Source organism: Meleagris gallopavo, chromosome 1, assembly GCF_000146605.3.
Source record: "Meleagris gallopavo isolate NT-WF06-2002-E0010 breed Aviagen turkey brand Nicholas breeding stock chromosome 1, Turkey_5.1, whole genome shotgun sequence".
Lineage (NCBI taxonomy): Eukaryota > Metazoa > Chordata > Aves > Galliformes > Phasianidae > Meleagris > Meleagris gallopavo.
In genome coordinates this window covers 102897644-102915988 of record NC_015011.2, presented here as the reverse complement: position 1 = coordinate 102915988, position 18345 = coordinate 102897644, and the positions used below count along the sequence as shown (strand labels likewise).

Sequence of the window (18345 nt, the reverse complement as noted above, 5' to 3'; positions counted from 1 at the left end):
TAAGAGGGAGAAAAGAATGCTGTTGTGGCTGGTTGTATTTTGTCGTGGCAGCCTTGAGTTTTGTACGATTAATCTGTATGGGGTGTCAGACTGCACAGATTGCTGATGGTGTGAGATACCCCGCCACATGCCAGACCAGTGCTGAGGTTGCCAGAAGTGACTAGAAAGTGAAAACTTTGCAAATGAAAGTTTCTAACTAACCGTTAGAGCACAACAGAGATTAATAGTTTGCCTAGCATTTGTAATTGTGAAGAATCTCAGTTTGCAAAGCGGAATGGTCCCTGTGCAGCATAATGTGATGTGTGTTTATTTAAGAGCACTACACAAAAGCTGAGGCTAAGAAACTAGTAGAATACCTAATTAAAACTTGAGGAGCATAACTGGTTGTTTTGTATTTGGGACTCAGGGCTTAATGCAAGTTTTTTTGGTGCAGTTTCCTTCCTGTGTGTGAGAGACATTAAGATCCTGCCACTACGCCTCTTCTGAAAGGTAGCACTGTAGTTAAATGTTGTAGTAATTGCTTTTACTTCTCTTCTTATTTTAGAAGCTTCTCCACATCTGCCAGCACCGAAGGATGTAACAGTTCATTCCTCTAACTTTCGTAATTCCCTGAGATGGTCTCCTGTTCAAGTGGATGGAGGCTCGGTGTCCTACACAGTCCAGCTTAAAACGTAAGCAAATAATTTGAGAAGCAACCAAACTTATTTTGCTTTAATCCAGTAACAAATTTGGTTTAAAAATATACTAAGAATAAAAAAGCATAGAAAATATGAACTGCTTATTACAAATGTTTTTATGTATATCCAAAAGCATCTTCCAAAGACAGAGATTCTTGTAGCTGCTTGTGTTTCCACTGCATTGAGTAAAGATTGAAGACTCAAAGAGCGTCCAGAAATGTTGCATAGTTTCTTGTGTAATTCTCACCTTGCTGAATTCTCCCTCGCCCTTTTTTTTTTCCCAGTGCTGAAGAGATGCAGGCTCTAAAATGGCTGTAGAATAAATGCTTGTGAAAGCAGTTGTTTTGTTACATACCCTTTTCTTACAAAAACCCTCTGGGTAGGAGGGATTGTATTTTAGAGCATTGATAGTTGGTCATCCTTTGTTTTGTGTTGCAGAGGTGCCTACAACCGCTGGAGTGAGATAAACTGCACCCGTATTGCCCAGACTGAGTGCAGTTTCCTCCAGTCAGCAAAGGCACGTCGCTGGACAATTGTTCTTCGTGTTAGGGCTGAAATGGGGCCAAGGACTTCAGCCTGGGTAGAAACAGACCCATTTGTGGCAGAGAGAAACAGTAAGTGTTATTTGTGATGTCAGTATGTCTCTCTAAGGAGACTTGTTAAGTATTCTAGTATTCTTTTTTATTGTAACGTGAAAGAGCTAAGTGAGAGATCTGTAGGTGCTTGGTTAGCAAATCCTGCAAGGTCTTTGTGTATTACTAGGAATTTGATATCCGTCAGTTCCTCGGCAGTGGCATTAGCAGCCCATTCCTTCAACAGGTATTGAGATAGAAACATGTTACTGATGAGTTTCCTTGGATGGTCAAACCTTGTAAGAATTACAGCCTATATCACATGCACCGCTGTCATTTGTGGCAGTTTCTGTATGAACTATCTGTTTCTGTTGAACAGATCTCTTTTCTAACAAATCTAAGCTGTCCTGCCCTCACTATGGAGCAGAAGGGTGAAGGGCACATTTTAAATCCTACTAGACATGTGGACAACCATGTTACTATCCTTTGTGAGATCTGCCCTATTCCTCACTGTGATTCATCTCAGGATTTGGAAAAGATAAACGTTGAGTTTTAGAAAACCCCTCAAAATAATAAAGAGGCAGAAGAATGGGTTTACAAAGTCTTTGGTTCGCCTTCTCCTGTACTTTGTGATGGGTAATGATGCTCCATGCTGGAAAGTGCATTTTCCCTGGTAGTAAAGAATGCAGGGGTATGGAATTGCCAGAGTCCTGTGTTGAAGATTACCGTTGATGTATCCACAGCTTGTGATGCAGGATTGTTTGTGCAGGGGAAGAGTGGGATCCCTTGGTGGGTTAGGAAAGCATTAAGTAGATGAAAAAATGTTGCATTCCCTTTCTTGAGGGGAAAAAAAAATGCTGACATTCAGTGTTTGCTGAGTACCGTAAGAGTATCTAAATAAAGCTGTAATGTAATCATAGATTACATTATACATAAATACACAACACATGTAATCATAGAATCACAGAATGGCCTGGGTTGAAAAGGACCACAGGATCATCCAGTTTCAACTCCCCTGCTATGTGCAGGGTCACCAATCACCAGACCAGGCTGCCCAGAGCCACATCCAGCCTGCATAATGTAATATGTAATATGATGAGCTTTTCAGCATCCCAGAGGTTCACGGCTCTTTCTCTGTTTCTTTTCAGCTACCATAGGACCTCCTAAAGTAAACAGTGTGATTGTAAGCTCTGACTCCCTTCTCATTGGTGTCGCACCTCCTTTTGGACCTGAGGCAGGTTACCTTTTCCAGTATCATGTGTCCTACTGGGAGAACACAACAATTACTACTAAAAAAGTAAGAATTCTGATTTGTTTTGTTCCTAATGCTTCTATGACTAAGAGATAAGTCAGCATTTCTTGGCAAAACAACAGATATGGAGGAAGAAAACAAATGTTTTTTTGAGAGCAGAGGTCAACATTTGGTGACTTGAATTTAAGTTAGTCTGGTTCTGGCACAAGCAATGTATGTTCTACAAAACTTTCACACAGTTTTTTTTTTTTTTCTCTCCATATGGAATCAAGGCTAAATCACACTGCAGTTCCGAGGAGAGAATCTGCAGAGTGTCAAAGGTGGTTTTCAAATAATATTTAAATTCCAAAGTTTGTTTAGACAATTTGGAAATTCTGGGACACGCTTCCTCCTTTCAGGGAATGTTTGTATTGGCAGCTTCAGTGACAGGCTGCTGATGCCTGTGTTCCCAGGGCAGAGGAAGGCTGGAGTTCTTCAAAACATGTTGGATGCAGCTGGGAAGATCTGTCCCCATTTGCACTGAGACTCAGTGGGTTTGATCTGCCTCACAGTATGCCCATGCCTCTGCCTTTCAAAAATGTAAAATGTAAAAGTAAAAATGAGAAAGGAAGAAGAATCACAAGAGTGTCGTTTTCAAACCAATTGCTAAAAAACAGAAGCAGAAAAAAAATCATTTCAAGCCTTCTGTTTTGAAGGTCTTGCTAAATCTGAAACGCCTCCGCTTCCTTCCTCCCTTAGACAAATGTGTTTTTGACGTGGATCAAATGTTTGAGAGTGAAATGAGATGTCACTCTTGGAGGGTTATTTAGGCTTCCCTGAAACCCTCGCAAATTAAAAAGCTCAGTCTTGGCAGAAGCATGGATATTTTCCACTGCCCATCAGCTGTTTTTCCCCTCGGCAGAAAAATAGCGGAAGCGCTGCACTTCTGTGTGCTTCTGTCAGCCTCTGATGGTGGAGACGTTTCTCATGGCTCCCTTTTCCTTCCCCCTTTCTGCCTTGCATGAACTGCCAGGGTTACGGCAGCCGTGTGAAAGCGTCCGGCAGCATGGTGTGGTTAAAGTGAGACTTTGCTGTTCATACCCTTGTGGTTTTAAATGGTTGAGTGTATTTCATTTAAAAACAAGAGACTTCAAATACATTTCAACATTCCTACTTCACCGTATTTCATGATTTCTCTTAACACGTTAGGGAAAGCTGAGTTAAGAAATGAATGAAAAACTTCAATAACGGGAGAAGAACTGCACTGAAGCCAGGCTCTGATTCTTTCAGTAACACTTACATCCTTTTTTTTTTTTTTTTTCAACAGGAGATAAAGAGAAGCGATACACTATTCAAAATTAAAGATTTGAAGCAATTGACACTTTATTGTTTTACAATTCGAGTAGAATTGGTGGCATATTTAGATTTCCACTTGTTCGGACTGCAAACAGTCCCGGAGTGTTACAGAACAACCATCAGCGGTATAATCCTGTTTTTGTTCTTTTTCTTATATGATGGGATAGGTGTAGGGCATTAAGTGGTGTAACTGATTACATACCTCTCTTTGTCAGGAGTATTAAGAGGATACCATAGCTACCAATTCATAATTGTCATTAATGGCAAATTAATGAGTAATGGTTTAGACAGTAGTTGATGGTCTGTGTTACGCTCTTCCAGCTATCCTTATCCTCAGTCGCTGAAGTTTCTGCTGCCCCCAGGAGCTGACCTCCCTGCTAGTTCTGACCAAGTTCAAGTACTTGATGACAAGCCCCTGAGATGTGATGTTGGAGTCAGCGGTGCTGCTTTTGCTGAAGGGAATCATATGTTCTAAAGCCCCTGGCATTAATGGCATTTTGCTGATAAAAACCAAAGGTGGACGAAGGGCAGACTGCATTCCCTGCCTGCCTTCTGCCCACCAGCAGTGACTCCTCCAGCTCCATTTGCCGTGCTAGCACGTCTTATAGAAGCTTGCATTAGGCTGTGTGCACAGGGGGACAGAGCTGGTGATTTCTGTATGGAATCACCACCAAGCTACTTCTCAGCACAGGCGTTTAGAGTGCATCTGTGGCAGGATTGTGACCTTAACCTTAGAAGTTTGACTACCACAGACAGCAAATGTCAGCTTGTTGCTTTACGTGAGCTCTACAGATATGAACCTACCATATGTTCTTTTTCAGAGGCGGCCAAAGCTGGATATATTGTTGTAATATTTATGTCCGTCGGTCTGCTTTTAATTTTCATAATAGCTGGTTTCTTTTGTTTATGGAGACACCAGAAAGCACTTAAATATTTGTCCCAGCCACCTTTAAGAATCCCATCACACTTTGAAGAGGTACGTGTAGACATCTTGTTTCTCTTCCCCCTCCACCTCCTCTTGCAAGAGACAGTGAATCCTGGGACTTTTTCTCCTTCCAGCTGACACAATTCTCTACTAACCAGTGTTGTCTCGGTCCTGTTGATCTTCCTCTTTTTAAACAGAAGTAACTACAGGAAGTAGTCTTCAAGCACAGTTCTTAATTTAAAAGTTCTCATTCAGCATGTATTTCATATTCGTAAACATTCCTAATGTTCCCCCTGAAACACAGGGTCTGTTTAGTAAGCAGGAGAGTACACAGAGTTAAGAAGAACAAATCCTTTTCTCTGGCTTTTTTTATTTCTTCTAATCTTCCTCTCTGTGATTAAAAGTTTCACGTAACACTGATAACTTTGGAGGCAAGGAGGCAAAGGGAATGTCAAAGCCAATAGTAACTATAAGAGAAGAATGACACTAGTGGCAATGAAAGGTGCAGTTCTGATTTATCTCGTGCTGAACAAGGCAGAATCTTCTCCCTCACTTGCCCACGCCATCAGTTGCCAGATTCCTGCAGCTATAGGGCATGGCCTCAGCAGTGTAATAGAAGAAAACTCTTCTGTGGTTTATTCTTTTGTAGGACTTTGAACTGACATATTGTCTAAAGATAAGCTTAACAACAGTAGGTAATGGTGGGATGTTTTTAACTCACTTAAATGGATGTCTACCTTATTTATTTCTCTGGAAAGAGAAGTGATGCATTTTTAACCTTCTCCTTTATTCAGTTCTTATCTCCTTCAAGGAAATCCAGAAAAAAATAAATACACATTTAATTAGTATTTTGAATTCTGTTCTAAAACAACTTGCCTATAGCCGGTAGTACTTGCTCTGGTTCTGTCACTTGTAATATACCTGTTTTGTGGATCAGTAGCTAAACTGTCATTTCTGCCATTTTCCAGTATTTGAGAGAGCCCAGCATGCCTCATTTAGAGATGCTGGAGAACCACGATGAAGACCCCCAAGATTCTCTAACAGTTGTGTATACTGGAGAAGGAAGCAGCGCATATGGTGACATGTTGGATGGTAACGCTTGTTCACGCAGCAGCTCCAGCAGCTGTGATGTAACTTAGGGGGCACCTTTGTGAGAACACTTGTATCCAGTTTTTGCAGAAGTTCCTGCTTGCAAGTGGTGCTGCTCAGCTCCCAACAGGACAGACAGTGAGCTCTGGACAAAGCCACTAACAAATTCTGAGCAAGACTTCCTGAGAATAATGTGGAACCTGGGCCTTTTGTTGTGCTACAGCAGCAACAATATTCTTTCTGCCACAGACTAGAAATGTGGAATTTGAAGGTGAAATGAACACTAAATTGCCTTAAGAAGGACAGCTGGCTACAAATGACTGTATCATCTTTGTCATATTTCTCCCTCCTCCCCCTGAAGCCCAGCTTTGAGAAATAATGGCACTTTATCGAGTATAATGAAGAATTCTTAAATAATTTTATAGCGGCTTTTGTTTTGTTACTTTATTTGTGAAGTCTGTGTTGTCCCTTACTTTGAGTGTATTATATCCAATCCACTATGCTTTCCCAATTTGTCTTCCATGACTGCTGCTTCAGCCAAAAATGATAGTCTAGAAAGAAACTTCATGGTACTTAGTCCTCCTCATTGTGAATACACGAAAAGAACTACTCCAAGAAGGACAAAGGGCAGTTAATTCCATCTCCCTTGGATCTGTGCATCTTCACACAGCGATAAAAAGCATTAATCTGTTCCTGCAGTGAGACAATTGTATTCTTCGCAGCAATAAAACTTGATTTGCTCAGAAGTTATATAAAATGTCTTGATAATGGTCAGACACTAACAATCTCTTGTTGACTAGCAGCCCAGTTGTGTAAGTGCCAGGCTGACTGCGAGTTGTGGTTTCAGTACCTCAAAGCAGAAACAGCAGATTATGTAATAATCCTATGGGATCTGAAAGGTGTCTCAAAACACAAAAGTAACCATTTCTATAGTAAAAAAAGACAGGGTTTATTCCGTTAAAAAATGTGACTTTTTAATGTTTGACACAAGTTGTTCTAAAAAATAAAATAAATGTTTGGTTGTTTGCGTGTGGCTTGCTTGGATTCTCAGACCTATTAATGGAGTATGCTGCTGAAACAGATGCAGGTTATCAGTCAGTGCCACAGCTAGAAGTTATCTCAGCTACTGCTGTTCTCTCCCTTCTGGGAACACACACGACTAGTGTCAAAATTAAGCAGTATTTCCCAAAAACTTCCTCATTCTGTGTCCTGGTAGAAGTAATCTAATCCCTTAGATCACACACCATGCCAAGACAGTAGAGTTACCTGAAGACATAGTCTGCTTCAAGACCCATTAAGAACTTGCAAATCAGCCACAAGCTACAGAGTATCTGCTCCTTTATCTATATTTTTGCATGTGGTACTGTAAACAGATAACCACAGGCTCCCCACAGGAACAGCCTATGTGCGTAAGGCAGAACATAAATAGCTATTTAAGCACCTCAGGTGAGTATCTGGAAGTACAGAATACAACTTGCTAAGTACACTGTACTACAGAGACTACACGCTAGACTTCTGTTACAAAGGGTTGTTTACTATTTCTTAGTTGTACAAATAGGCCACCAAAACAAAAGCTGTTAGGGTAAACTCAAAGATAAGCTTCATAACTGCCAAACATAGCAGGCCAAGGTGTAACCTACAATGTGCAACTCCTGATCATCTTGGACTCTGCTGGAACAATCCGTGCTGTAAAAGACGTAGGGTTACTCTGAATTACGTTCCTACATGTTCATGTTCTCTGCATGGTTCTTATACCAAATACATTCTGATCTTCAGCTGCCGGAAGAGATACAGCTTCTACAGTGTCTCTTATCAGCAGCTATGCAGACAGCAAGAGAGCTTGTGGCAGAAAACAGAGGTAACCTTAGAAAGAAGCACTTTGCTGGGTACTCTTAGAAAACATTTCTTAACTAGAAACTTACAGTAAGGCACACTGGAAGAGTTCTTCCAGAGTGAAGTGTTTACCTCAGCTTGTGCTGTTCAAGTGTCAGATTGACTGCAGTCAGACATAGACTGCAATTAGTTAGAGGCTACCTTTGATTTTCACTTAGTAGAAAAGCAAACAAGCATTCTCCTGTATGAGAATGTGGGAGACATGAAAACAAAACCCTTGGTTTTAAATATTAGGTTTTGCAAGACTCTCTTAAAAATCTGAATCACTTCCTACTGCCCAATTATCTGCTGATGTTCATTATTTGGAGAACGTAAGATAAAGTTTATTGCAGTTTTCTGGAATTACAACCAACCAGACAATGCATGTACAAAGCTGTGATTAACACCAGTGAATATATGGTAACTCACTGCAGGATGACAAAATGAGGATGGAAGTTAGTCTAGCCAGTAACACAGTTTCAGCTGCACTATTTGCTTCATATTCTGTTCACTGGAAAGATTCCCCCAAGGGAGCAATTAGGTGACTAACAGTATGTAGTAACCATGCACGTAAGTTACATTCTGAAGTTTAATGCCACTTGGTCAGCAATCTTGATACACGGAAAGTTATAAAAGCTTTCAGACACAAGGTAGATTCAACTGCTTTAAAAACATATAGAACTTACAAGGAAGTCACCAACAGCAAGATGAATATACAACATCAGTCCAAAGCCATAAAACACTGCTGTTCTCCCTTTCTGTATACTCCAGCTAGAAGAAAATGGATTCCAATAGTGAACACATTCCTACAAAATACCCTATAGAATACCTGTGAAATTTGGAATATAAATACATTTTAACTGGGGCAAGCAACAGTCCTAAAACTGGCACTTATTTCAAGTTAAGACTGTTAGCAATAACACAATCTGCTATACTCCTATCTGAAATACTCACCTGTTCCATTACCTAAGGTAATAACAGGTGGCAGCAGAATCACTCATTTCTCAACAAAATGCTTCCCCCAGAGAAAATCTATTCGAGCATAATTTTTAAGCTGTCAGTCTGATTGTCACCTATTCTTTCTATTCCCTAACAACAACTGGCAGCAGTTGCAGGGTTTTTGAAATTCTAGTATCAATAAATACAATAAATACTGATTGGCATCTATTACACTGAACAGCAAGAAATAAATTCCGTGCTGCTACCAAGTTTCATTTGTGCAATGGTAATCAAGTACAGTTGGATTGGTCATGCAGAACCTACTTAAAATAGGGTCTTGTTTAAAAACTCATAACCTTTTACCAAAAAAAAAAAGCTACTTAATTGGAATAACTGTTCAGGAAAATATAAAACTTAACCCTTAACTCAGCATACAGTACAGTAGAATTTACCCTCAGGAAATAAAGGGTCACTTCCACAAGCTACCACTCCTCTCCAGGTATACAGGCAGCCCTTACTGTCAGCTCTTAATAATCAGCAATAGCTCACCCATGCATAAAGATATCAATCCCTTCCATCCTGCTTATTCACTTGCAGTTCAACTGAAGCCTCTCAAATGTGTGAAGGTTTGGAAGATCGAGTCTTAACAGTCAATGGAAACTCGTGTATTTGAAGAAATAAGCCTGTAGATTTCAGAAAGCCTGATTTTCCCTTTTTAAGATATATACAGTCATATGTACATATTCACAAATCTGTTCTATGAAAAGAGGGAGCTTATTACAGAAATCGTAGTTTGTCTCAGTTCATACAATTTAGAAAGCAAAACGAGAACAAATAAACGTAAATATCTACATACAGAGTACAACAGAGCAATTATGGAATAGACAATGCTGTATTGTGATCTCTCATCCCCACAACTCCTCTGTTCTTCCAAACTTGTAGATCAGAGTACTGAAGAAGAAAAAGAAAGGGAAGAAAAAATAAATCAGGCCCTACATAAAGAGGAAAAGGGCATTTTAATAATTAGCATACAATCTTACACTGTTTACACCACAAAAATCAATGTCCTTCCAGCAATCTTAACTTTTATTCACATTAGTACCTACTTTTCTGTTTCTTGAGTTTAGTCATGCAAGAGTACAGAACAGATTTAGGAACTGCTATTTTGCACAAGAACATAACTGGTTTTCCAAACAAAGCCGTAGAAGAGTCAGTCAACAGGGATCACTGCCCAGCATTTAACACAGTATTAGAAGGAAAACAGCACACTAACTTAGGTGGATAAGAACTTCCAAAAGAGGAAGTTTATAAATCACAGAATGTTCTGGGAGCTTTTCACCCAGCAGGAACAAGTCTAAGTCTATCAGGTATTAGATATGCTAGCCATTGCTATGAAATAGTTAAGAAAAAGGCAATAGGATGTCTCACCTACTGCTGGCAGACAGATGCCAAGGTATTTGTTGTACAGAGATGATATTGCCATTATCCACCGTGTCACAGACACGGAATATTTCACCCAGAAAAGTGTCATCGCTTAGTCATACATATACTAGTATATGTCCAGAAAGAACTGGACTAACAAGGCTTGGACTGTTAGGTGGATAAAGAACTGGTTAGATGGCAATAAAAGAGGGGTGGCCAGCAGGGAGAGGGAGGTGATGGTCCCTCTCTACCCTGCCCTTGTGAGGCCCCATCCAAAGTACTGTGTCCAAGCCTGGGGCTGCCAGTAGAGGAATAAGCAGACCTGTAGGACAGGCTCCAGAGGAGAGCCACGAAGATGATCAGAGGGCTGGAGCACCTCTCCTGTAAAGAAAGCTTGAGGGAGTTGGGCTTGTTTAGCTTGGAAATAAGAAGGCTCCAGGGAGACCTCATTGTGGCCTTCCAGTACTCGAAGGGAGCTTACAAGCTGGAGGTGAATTGACATTTTATGTGGCCTGATAGTGATAGGACAAAGGGGAATGACTTGAAGATAAAAGAGGGGAAACTTAGGTTAAATGTTGAGAAGAAACTTTTTGAGAGATTGTGGGTGCCCCATCCCTGGAGGCGCTCAAAGCCAGGCTGGATGGGGCCCTGGGCAGCCTGAGCTGCTGGAGGGCACTGTGGCAGGGGTGGGAACTAGATGATCCTTGAGGTCTCCTCCAACCCAAGCCATTCTATGATTCTATAAACAAGAACATGAATCTCTGAACAGAGCTCTGTCTCTGAGAAGGGGTAATTAAGGAATTGCTTCTAAGCACTGGAGCAAACAGGGTAGTAGGTGATAGCAGAGTAAGAAAAGTAATAATTGGATCTGTTTATAAAATTATTATCATCATCACATCAGTTCTCTGTATTGTGCCAGTTTACTCTGTGACCCAAGTGATCCCTGCCTCACATGCTTCACTCCTCAAGCGAAGATCAGAGCGGGTAATTAATTGAAATATGGGAGTTCTGCACTGTCAGCAGAGCTCCACATCATCAAAGATCAAGTCTGGTGTGAGCTCTTGTTAGAATTAATTTTCCATAGGTACTTATGTGGATGAAAGCAGGTATGTGCAATACTCCTTCAAAAGGAAGGAAACTGACCCAGGTATCTTACCTGAAAAATATCAATGCATTCTGGAAAAACACTGCTAATCCAGGGTAAACATTAATGTCTGCAAAGTAAGTAACAAAGGAAATATTAAGATTTTTGGAACAGAAAAGGGTTTCCAAAACACTCATCACCAACAAGAAAACTAGGTGGCATTGCTCTAGCAAGGACAGACCACACTTCCATTCTTCTGGATATTCTGTCTTTCAGCAAAAGTATTTTCTATATCCAAAAATAAAGTTCAATGCCAGAAGACAATCTGTAATTTTAAAAACACTTTTAGATTTCAATCAAGAGCTTGGGCATTGCGTTTGGTTGCTTTTTGGTTTTGCTTTGTTTGTTCTTAAAACAGTAGTTTGTAGCAGTTCCTGAATAACAATCACAGCTACCAATGTCTGTGTTTTATATAGAACACTTGTATATATCTGGACTGCTTGAAATGGTTCATTGATAGTTCCTAACTTCAATTTCATCAAGCAATCCTCAAATCCATAAGTAAGGGACTGTGAAGGGTCCAGCACATTACAGATATTCATATTCACAGCCTTTAGGAAAATAAAGCTCATAAACAAACCACTATATCACAAGATATATACCACGCTGAAACAGAATACTTCACATCAAACTTGATGATACTTCCAGAAAGCAGTGAAGCCCATTTCTAAAACTAATCAATAAAGAAACTTACTCTGTGTAACATATGCTCCAAAAAGAATCCACATTGAAGCAATAAGTGAACCAAACATCAGCATAAAGCCAATGAAGAGCCAAACACGAGCACCTGCAGGAAATATTAAAACCTCTGAGAACCACGTAGTGGTGACAGTGTACATGTAGTGACACACAATCAGACACGGAAGGTTCAAATGGAAAGAGTTCAACCCTGTGTAAAGGATAACATCATCCAAAAATTGTCTTCTTTAACAAAGCAGATAGGAAGTGGATATTAGCAAACACTTACCAGAAATTTCTCCTCATCTGAAGGGAATGCCTGTAACATCATTTAACGCCACATGGAGCGGACTACTTAAGAGGTACACTGCCAAAGCTATAGTTTTTCTGAGGTAAGGATGGCATTCTGATAAGGTACACAAAAAAACCCTTTCCTGTGTTTACTTCAGAAAGGTATTTTCATGTGGGTGAAATCCTTTGATTTACGCAGTGACCCAAGAGGTCCCTTTCTCTTACATGCCATCCTCCTCAAGTAAAGGTCAAGGTAGATAACTAATTGAAATGCTGGAGACCCTGCACTGTGAGACATTGCCCACTCAGAAAGGAGGATGACACCACTGCAAATAACCAACTTGCTCACTCGTGGTAAAGGAAAAAATCTTTATGTGCAAAGATTTACTCCAACAGACTTAAGAATGAAACGCAGGAAGGCATCGTAGCCTCGTTCAAATAAGTAAGTCCTCCCAGATTTCCCATGAGACGTCCTGCAGATCACATAAAAACTGATGCTGGGAGCCACATGGGAAATAGTAAGGGAATTATGAATGAAAGAAGAGAGAGGGCAGCAGGCCTACAGACACCACATAGTGCTATTACTGAGGAAACATCACCAAGGAAACAATGTTCGCAACGCACTCTAAAATAACAGATCTAGAAGGAACTCAGCTCCATCACTTACCACAAGGCAGAAATTTATTTCTCTGAACAGCTATACAGGACAAGCAGAGAAAACTTCAGGTGTTCAGACTATAAAGAGATTAGATTTTCTGAAGTTTGCCTTTTAACAAATGACAGTACCTACCTTCAAGTGTTAACTTTGTAAAGAAATTAACAGAACCTTTGTCCTACTCCTTAGCTTCTGATTATTATTTAACCACTGCATAAAAACAAAACAAAAAAATCCTTAAAATATCAGTCCTTTAACCCAGCATTATTTTAATTACCTGTTCTTCCTAAGCATCCATCACTGTAGCTGTCTCCTCTCACCTGTGCATTTGATACAGCATTTATCCTAGGAACACAAAAAGCGTGGACATTTCAGGTTATTAGTTAAAAATTCCCAGTATAAAGCTTTTATTTATTTGTTTTTAAAAAGGTGGAAAAAACTCTGGAAGAATTACTGACATTCTGTACAGTCACATAGTATTACATCTTCCTTAATGGAAGGATCCCAATTGGCCTTCAAGCAAACCCTATATTCCTGCTGAAGTTTTACTTAAATGTTTACATTTACAAACCTGTAAGCTGAAAAAATCAGAACTGCCTTTTTTTAAAGTGACTGAAACATTGCTGGTCATTTTTTGGCCATCTGTTTAAGTTCTTAGTAGCTCCAAAATCACTTTTCAGGAACAATAATAATCAGTAATGCAGTGGTCTTGTGATTGTAAGATCCTTTTTGATGCCTCTGCTTTGCAATGAATAGCACAAATTTTCAAGCGAGACATGTCCTGTAAGGGGGGACCATTTATTTTCTTAAATTACTCTGCTGAGGAAGAAAAACTTCAAAATACCAAATAACAAGAAAGCTGAGAACATCCATAAGTATCTTTTTTTTCCTCTTCAATAAAAACTCATTTCTTTTCACTAAAACCTATTACTTCTCCCTCAAGCTTGCCACGTTTACATCATCACAAGAGATACAAGATTACTCAGAAATAATTTATAACAAAGTGATTCCAAGTTTTACCATATGTATACGGCCTAGTAAAAATGGTGTTTAAGAGCTCATATTTACCATACAACGAAAGAACCCCCTTCTATATACACTTACATGAAAAAAGCTAGTGTTGAAAACACCCCACAGGTATGGAACGCGTGGTTCATTTGCTCTGGCTTTGGGTAAACTACTGCAGCATCTATCATTATCCACCAACCTGTGAAAAACTAGAAATAAATAACACCACTACTATGAGGCAGAAAGGACACAAAAACAGACCGACAAAACACGTCAAATGTTTGTGTACATCATTTAATTTTCCTTTATCAAATACTGACAGAGAAAGTGACTGGCTTTACGTCAGACTAAATGTTGATAAGTGAGTTCTGCATTATACCTTGAAGTGGATGTTTTCACAGAAGCACTGGAGAACTGGTTCTGTTTCTATTCAAATTACACCTCAGCTTATGGCTGAGTTCTCTGTATTACTTTAAGAACAAGGATCTGAAACATAAACTGTGAATAACGTAAGTAATTTTGCCAAAACTCCACTAGGAATTCCAATCTTTTTTTAAAGAAGAGATAGTAGGACCAGTTTATTATTATTGTGATCACAGAATGGCCTGGGTTGAAAAGGATCACAATGATCATCTAGTTTCAACCCCCCTGCCACGGGTAGGGTTGCCAACCACCAGACCAGGCTGCCCAGAGCCACATAAACCTGGAAAATTAAATAAAATGCAAATTTATGTGATCCATAAAAAAAAAAGATGGCTAATTGTTATACTTGGAAAAGAAAAAAATCTGAGAAATATACTGGATCAAGGTGCAGTTAACAACAAAACTCCACAAAGTTTTACAAAAATAACTGTTTGTTGTATTTCCAAATTTCTCAGCACGGTTATGACCCAGCTCTTCTCACAGAGGAGCAAACACTCACGTATTCACAACTTACCAATACACCAGCAACTATGGAAGCAATGGCATTTCTTCTTTCACTCCAGTCAATACACTCACATTCTGGCCACCGGAAGTTGTCCAAGAATCCTGCCATTTCCTCACAGATTAGATTGCCCTTCTTGTTCTGCACTTATACATGAATTCTTCCATTAACAGCAGCGTTCTAAGTACCTGAAACGTGGCCAAGAATGTATTTAGCACAGAATGGTAAGAACTCAAGATGTTTGATAAACTGTCATGAGCAGCCTTTAAAATGCATATTTTTGCAGAAGTATTCCACACATTCTATAGCTGCTCTATTGAGCTTCATTAAATAGAGCAAACTGCATCACAAACAGAATTACAATATAAAATCAGCACGTAAGCACTGCACTTGATGCATCGTACCTGAGATGTAAATATACTGCTTATTTATTTGTAACATATAGAAACAAAAGCGGGAGCCAAAAAAAGCAAAAATATTTCACCCTAAGTTTCACCATTGAACCGTAATCCTATCATTGGATAGGATTAAAAAAAAGATAAGAGACACACAGCAGGACTTCACATGCAGAGCAGAACATTCCTTTGAGTCTGACAAAGGAATCTTAGATAAGATGCCCGTATTTCCTGCCTCCAAATAAAAGACACTACAGTGCCTTTCTATCACAGCAGAAAAGTGATCACCTCAGTGAAACAACTAATACCACGGATAAGAGATGTCCTCCTCTGCAGCCAGATGATCAGTCACAGATCTTCATACACAGAAAGATGAAAGCAAAGTTCATCAGTGCTCCTGTAGCCCTTCCTTGTTTTGCACTCTCAAAATGGTTCCATATGTACTTCATTTGTTCCTCTTCAGTCCCTGAAACTGTTTATCTTCCTCAAGCAGAAATCTCTACTATTCCTGCCAGAATCTCTCTCTTCCTCTTATACCCTCTTGATCACTCACAGCTGAATGCAGCCCATGGCTCCTGTCACTGCATTCACTGTGGACATGCTCTGCAGTACAGCTGGCCACAAGCAGGAGTAAGTAATGCAGCATGTTATCTTGCCTGCTAATACTCTCAGAAGGAGCAGCTGAGGGAGCTGGGGTTGTTCAGTCTGGAGGAGGTTCAGGAGAGCTTATTGCTCTCTACAACCACCAGGGAGGAGGTTGTGGTGAGGTGGGGGTCAGTCTCTGCTCCTGGCTAACAGTGATAGGATAAGAGGGAATGGCCTTAGGTTGCACCAGGTGAGGTTCAGGTTGGGTATTAGGAACAATTTCTTCTCAGCAAGAGCAGTGAGGCAGTGGCACAGGCTGCCCAGGGAGGTGGTGCAGTCACCGTCCCTGGAGGTGTTCAGGAGCCGTGTGGATGAGGCACTGAGGAATGTGGGCAGTGGGCGTGGTGGGGATGGGCTGACAGTTGGACTGGGTGATCTTAGAGGTCTATTCCTGCCTTAATGAGTCTATGATTCCATATTTTTTGAAGATCTATTTTTTTCAAGTCTGTATTTTCTTCTGGATTCTTTTCCCGTAACATACTATTTTAAAAGTACTGATGTATTTAAAGGCATTAAATGGTTTGCTTGGTCAGCCAATTTAATTAAACCAACATTCAAAGCAAACAACATCTGGCATCTAGTACATAGTACTAATATATGTATGTACATAGTGCATACATGACATAGTAAGACCCCTTCAACTCTACCAAGTCAGTCACGATAAACTTAACACATGGTACAATCCTCTCTTACTTACTAAACACGTTTAAGCAGTAAAAAGCAGTTTAAAAACAAAACAGAGGCATTTTGGTCACTTGAAGAATCTGAGACAAAACCTCTCTCAACTGTCTTGAGTATCAAACAGAATTTTCACAACTGCGTAAGTGACGAGTGAATGTAGTGCCCAAGGAGGCTGTGGATGCCCCATCCCTGGAGGCATTCAAGGCCAGGCTGGATGTGGCTCTGGGCAGCCTGGTCTGCTGGTTGGTGACCCTGCACACAGCAGGGTTGAAACTGGATGATCATTGTGGTCCTTTTCAACCCAGGCCATTCTGTGATTCTATTATTCTAATGCTGTGTTGATCTTTTTTTAAAATATTTTTTTAATATACATTTTAAGATATGGAGCAGCTTTCTACCAAAGCATATTTTACCAGAAATAGTGACTCAACAACCTACACTTTGCTTTAACCTCATCTTTGTGCTGAGAAGAAAAGCACCTCGATGATGCGAAGAGATGAGATAAGCACTATCTGCTGGCAGTCTTTCAACAGCAAAGACTTGTAATTGACTGTACAATTTTCCTCTTTCACTAGAATGGCAGGCATTGGGAAACACAGCACAGTGTATTTGCAACACAAGACAGACAAAATGTTTGGAATTATTTCTACGTGTGTCTAATGCTAGAAACCAGCTATGATTTCACAAAGAGGAGTGCTAGAGTGGGCTGCTTGCAGTAATGGGGATAAAGGTGCTGATGTCCCTGCCCTTTTCCCTTATATAATGTAAACATTAACTGATGCCACGCAAAATTCCACAAAGAAGTCTCTCATACAATTACCTCAGAAGAATGCCACACAAGAGTAAAAATAATAAGACATTTGTCTTTATGTTTCTATAGGTCTGCATGTGTAGAGACTTCACAGTCATACTACTAAAGGCAGTGATGCACCATCTTTTCCTTTGTGACCGAGTGTGGCCTCGCTCCATGCCCACCACACAGACAGACATTCCAGACTGTCCCTGACCAAGCAAGAACAAACCGGGCCTGAAAAATAACAGGGACAGTTATAGCTGCTGCAGAAATAACATTCAGTAGGTGCCAGCACCTGGGTTAAAGCAACTAGGATATCATTCAGGTGAACGAGGTAAAACAACAATATACCACATGAGGGCTGGAGCATAAAAGTTTCTTCATGAAGTTATGTTCTCTCCCCCAAAGGGACTGGTTCCACATGAATGAAGTGTGAAAGCAGTGATAAGGAAGCAAAAAAACCTGCACAGGGAAAACTGTCTAAGCCTGCAATACTAGGCTCCAAAGAACAGGGCCTGCTATTTCCAAAGCAGAAAGCAGAAGACAGGCCAGAGGAAGAGCCATTGAAAGCCATGAAGAAAAATGAATTCCTTCCTTCCTTCCTCAAGGAAGGAGAAAGCACCTTCCACAAGACATCGGTTAGAGTACGCCGTAAGCCATATACGTGCAATACACAAGAACTAGTAGAGGATATTCCGCACTCACTGCAAGGACCTTACAGCAGCACTTCTACCCCGCTCTGTGCCAGGGGTCCCCGCTGGACCACTCCCCCATTTCTGCCACCACGTGAGTTTCACTTTCAGTTTCCCACACACAATACCGTACCGCCTGCCTTTCAGAAAGGACAGGAACTTTCCGATTAATAACCCTACGGCTAAGGGGCCAAGGCATCGAACGGACAACGGCCCCCCGCAGCCCTCAGCACGACGCCCGGCTCCAAGGCGCCGTGACCGCTCCGTTACCCCGCGGGGCTCAAGCCCCCACGGCGGCGACCCGAGCCCTGCCGGCGGCCGTCACGCTGAAGGCGGCCTACGGACCTCCACGTCC

At 40.7% G+C, this 18345-nt stretch overlaps 2 protein-coding genes across 2 annotated transcripts in view; one reads left to right on the top strand and one right to left on the bottom strand.

Moving 5' to 3' along the window:
• IFNGR2 (interferon gamma receptor 2) overlaps positions 1 to 6873 on the top strand; it is a 7336-nt gene extending 463 nt beyond the window's left edge. The window contains exons 2-7 of the mRNA XM_019611989.2: positions 502 to 671; positions 1116 to 1291; positions 2398 to 2546; positions 3808 to 3961; positions 4658 to 4812; positions 5730 to 6873. Coding sequence (XP_019467534.1) covers positions 502 to 671; positions 1116 to 1291; positions 2398 to 2546; positions 3808 to 3961; positions 4658 to 4812; positions 5730 to 5900 — 975 coding nt within the window. The 3' untranslated portion in view covers positions 5901 to 6873. The remainder of the gene's footprint in view (positions 1 to 501; positions 672 to 1115; positions 1292 to 2397; positions 2547 to 3807; positions 3962 to 4657; positions 4813 to 5729) is intronic.
• A 1171-nt stretch (positions 6874 to 8044) lies between these two features.
• Positions 8045 to 15073, bottom strand: TMEM50B (transmembrane protein 50B). Its single transcript, XM_010722954.3, has 6 exons — positions 14797 to 15073; positions 13956 to 14068; positions 13129 to 13196; positions 11922 to 12014; positions 11240 to 11297; positions 8045 to 9612 (listed from the first exon to the last, which is right to left on the bottom strand). The coding sequence occupies exons 1-6, from the start codon at positions 14893 to 14895 to the stop codon at positions 9567 to 9569; spliced, it is 477 nt and encodes a 158-aa protein (XP_010721256.1). The 5' UTR covers positions 14896 to 15073; the 3' UTR covers positions 8045 to 9566.
• Positions 15074 to 18345: the final 3272 nt, after the last annotated feature.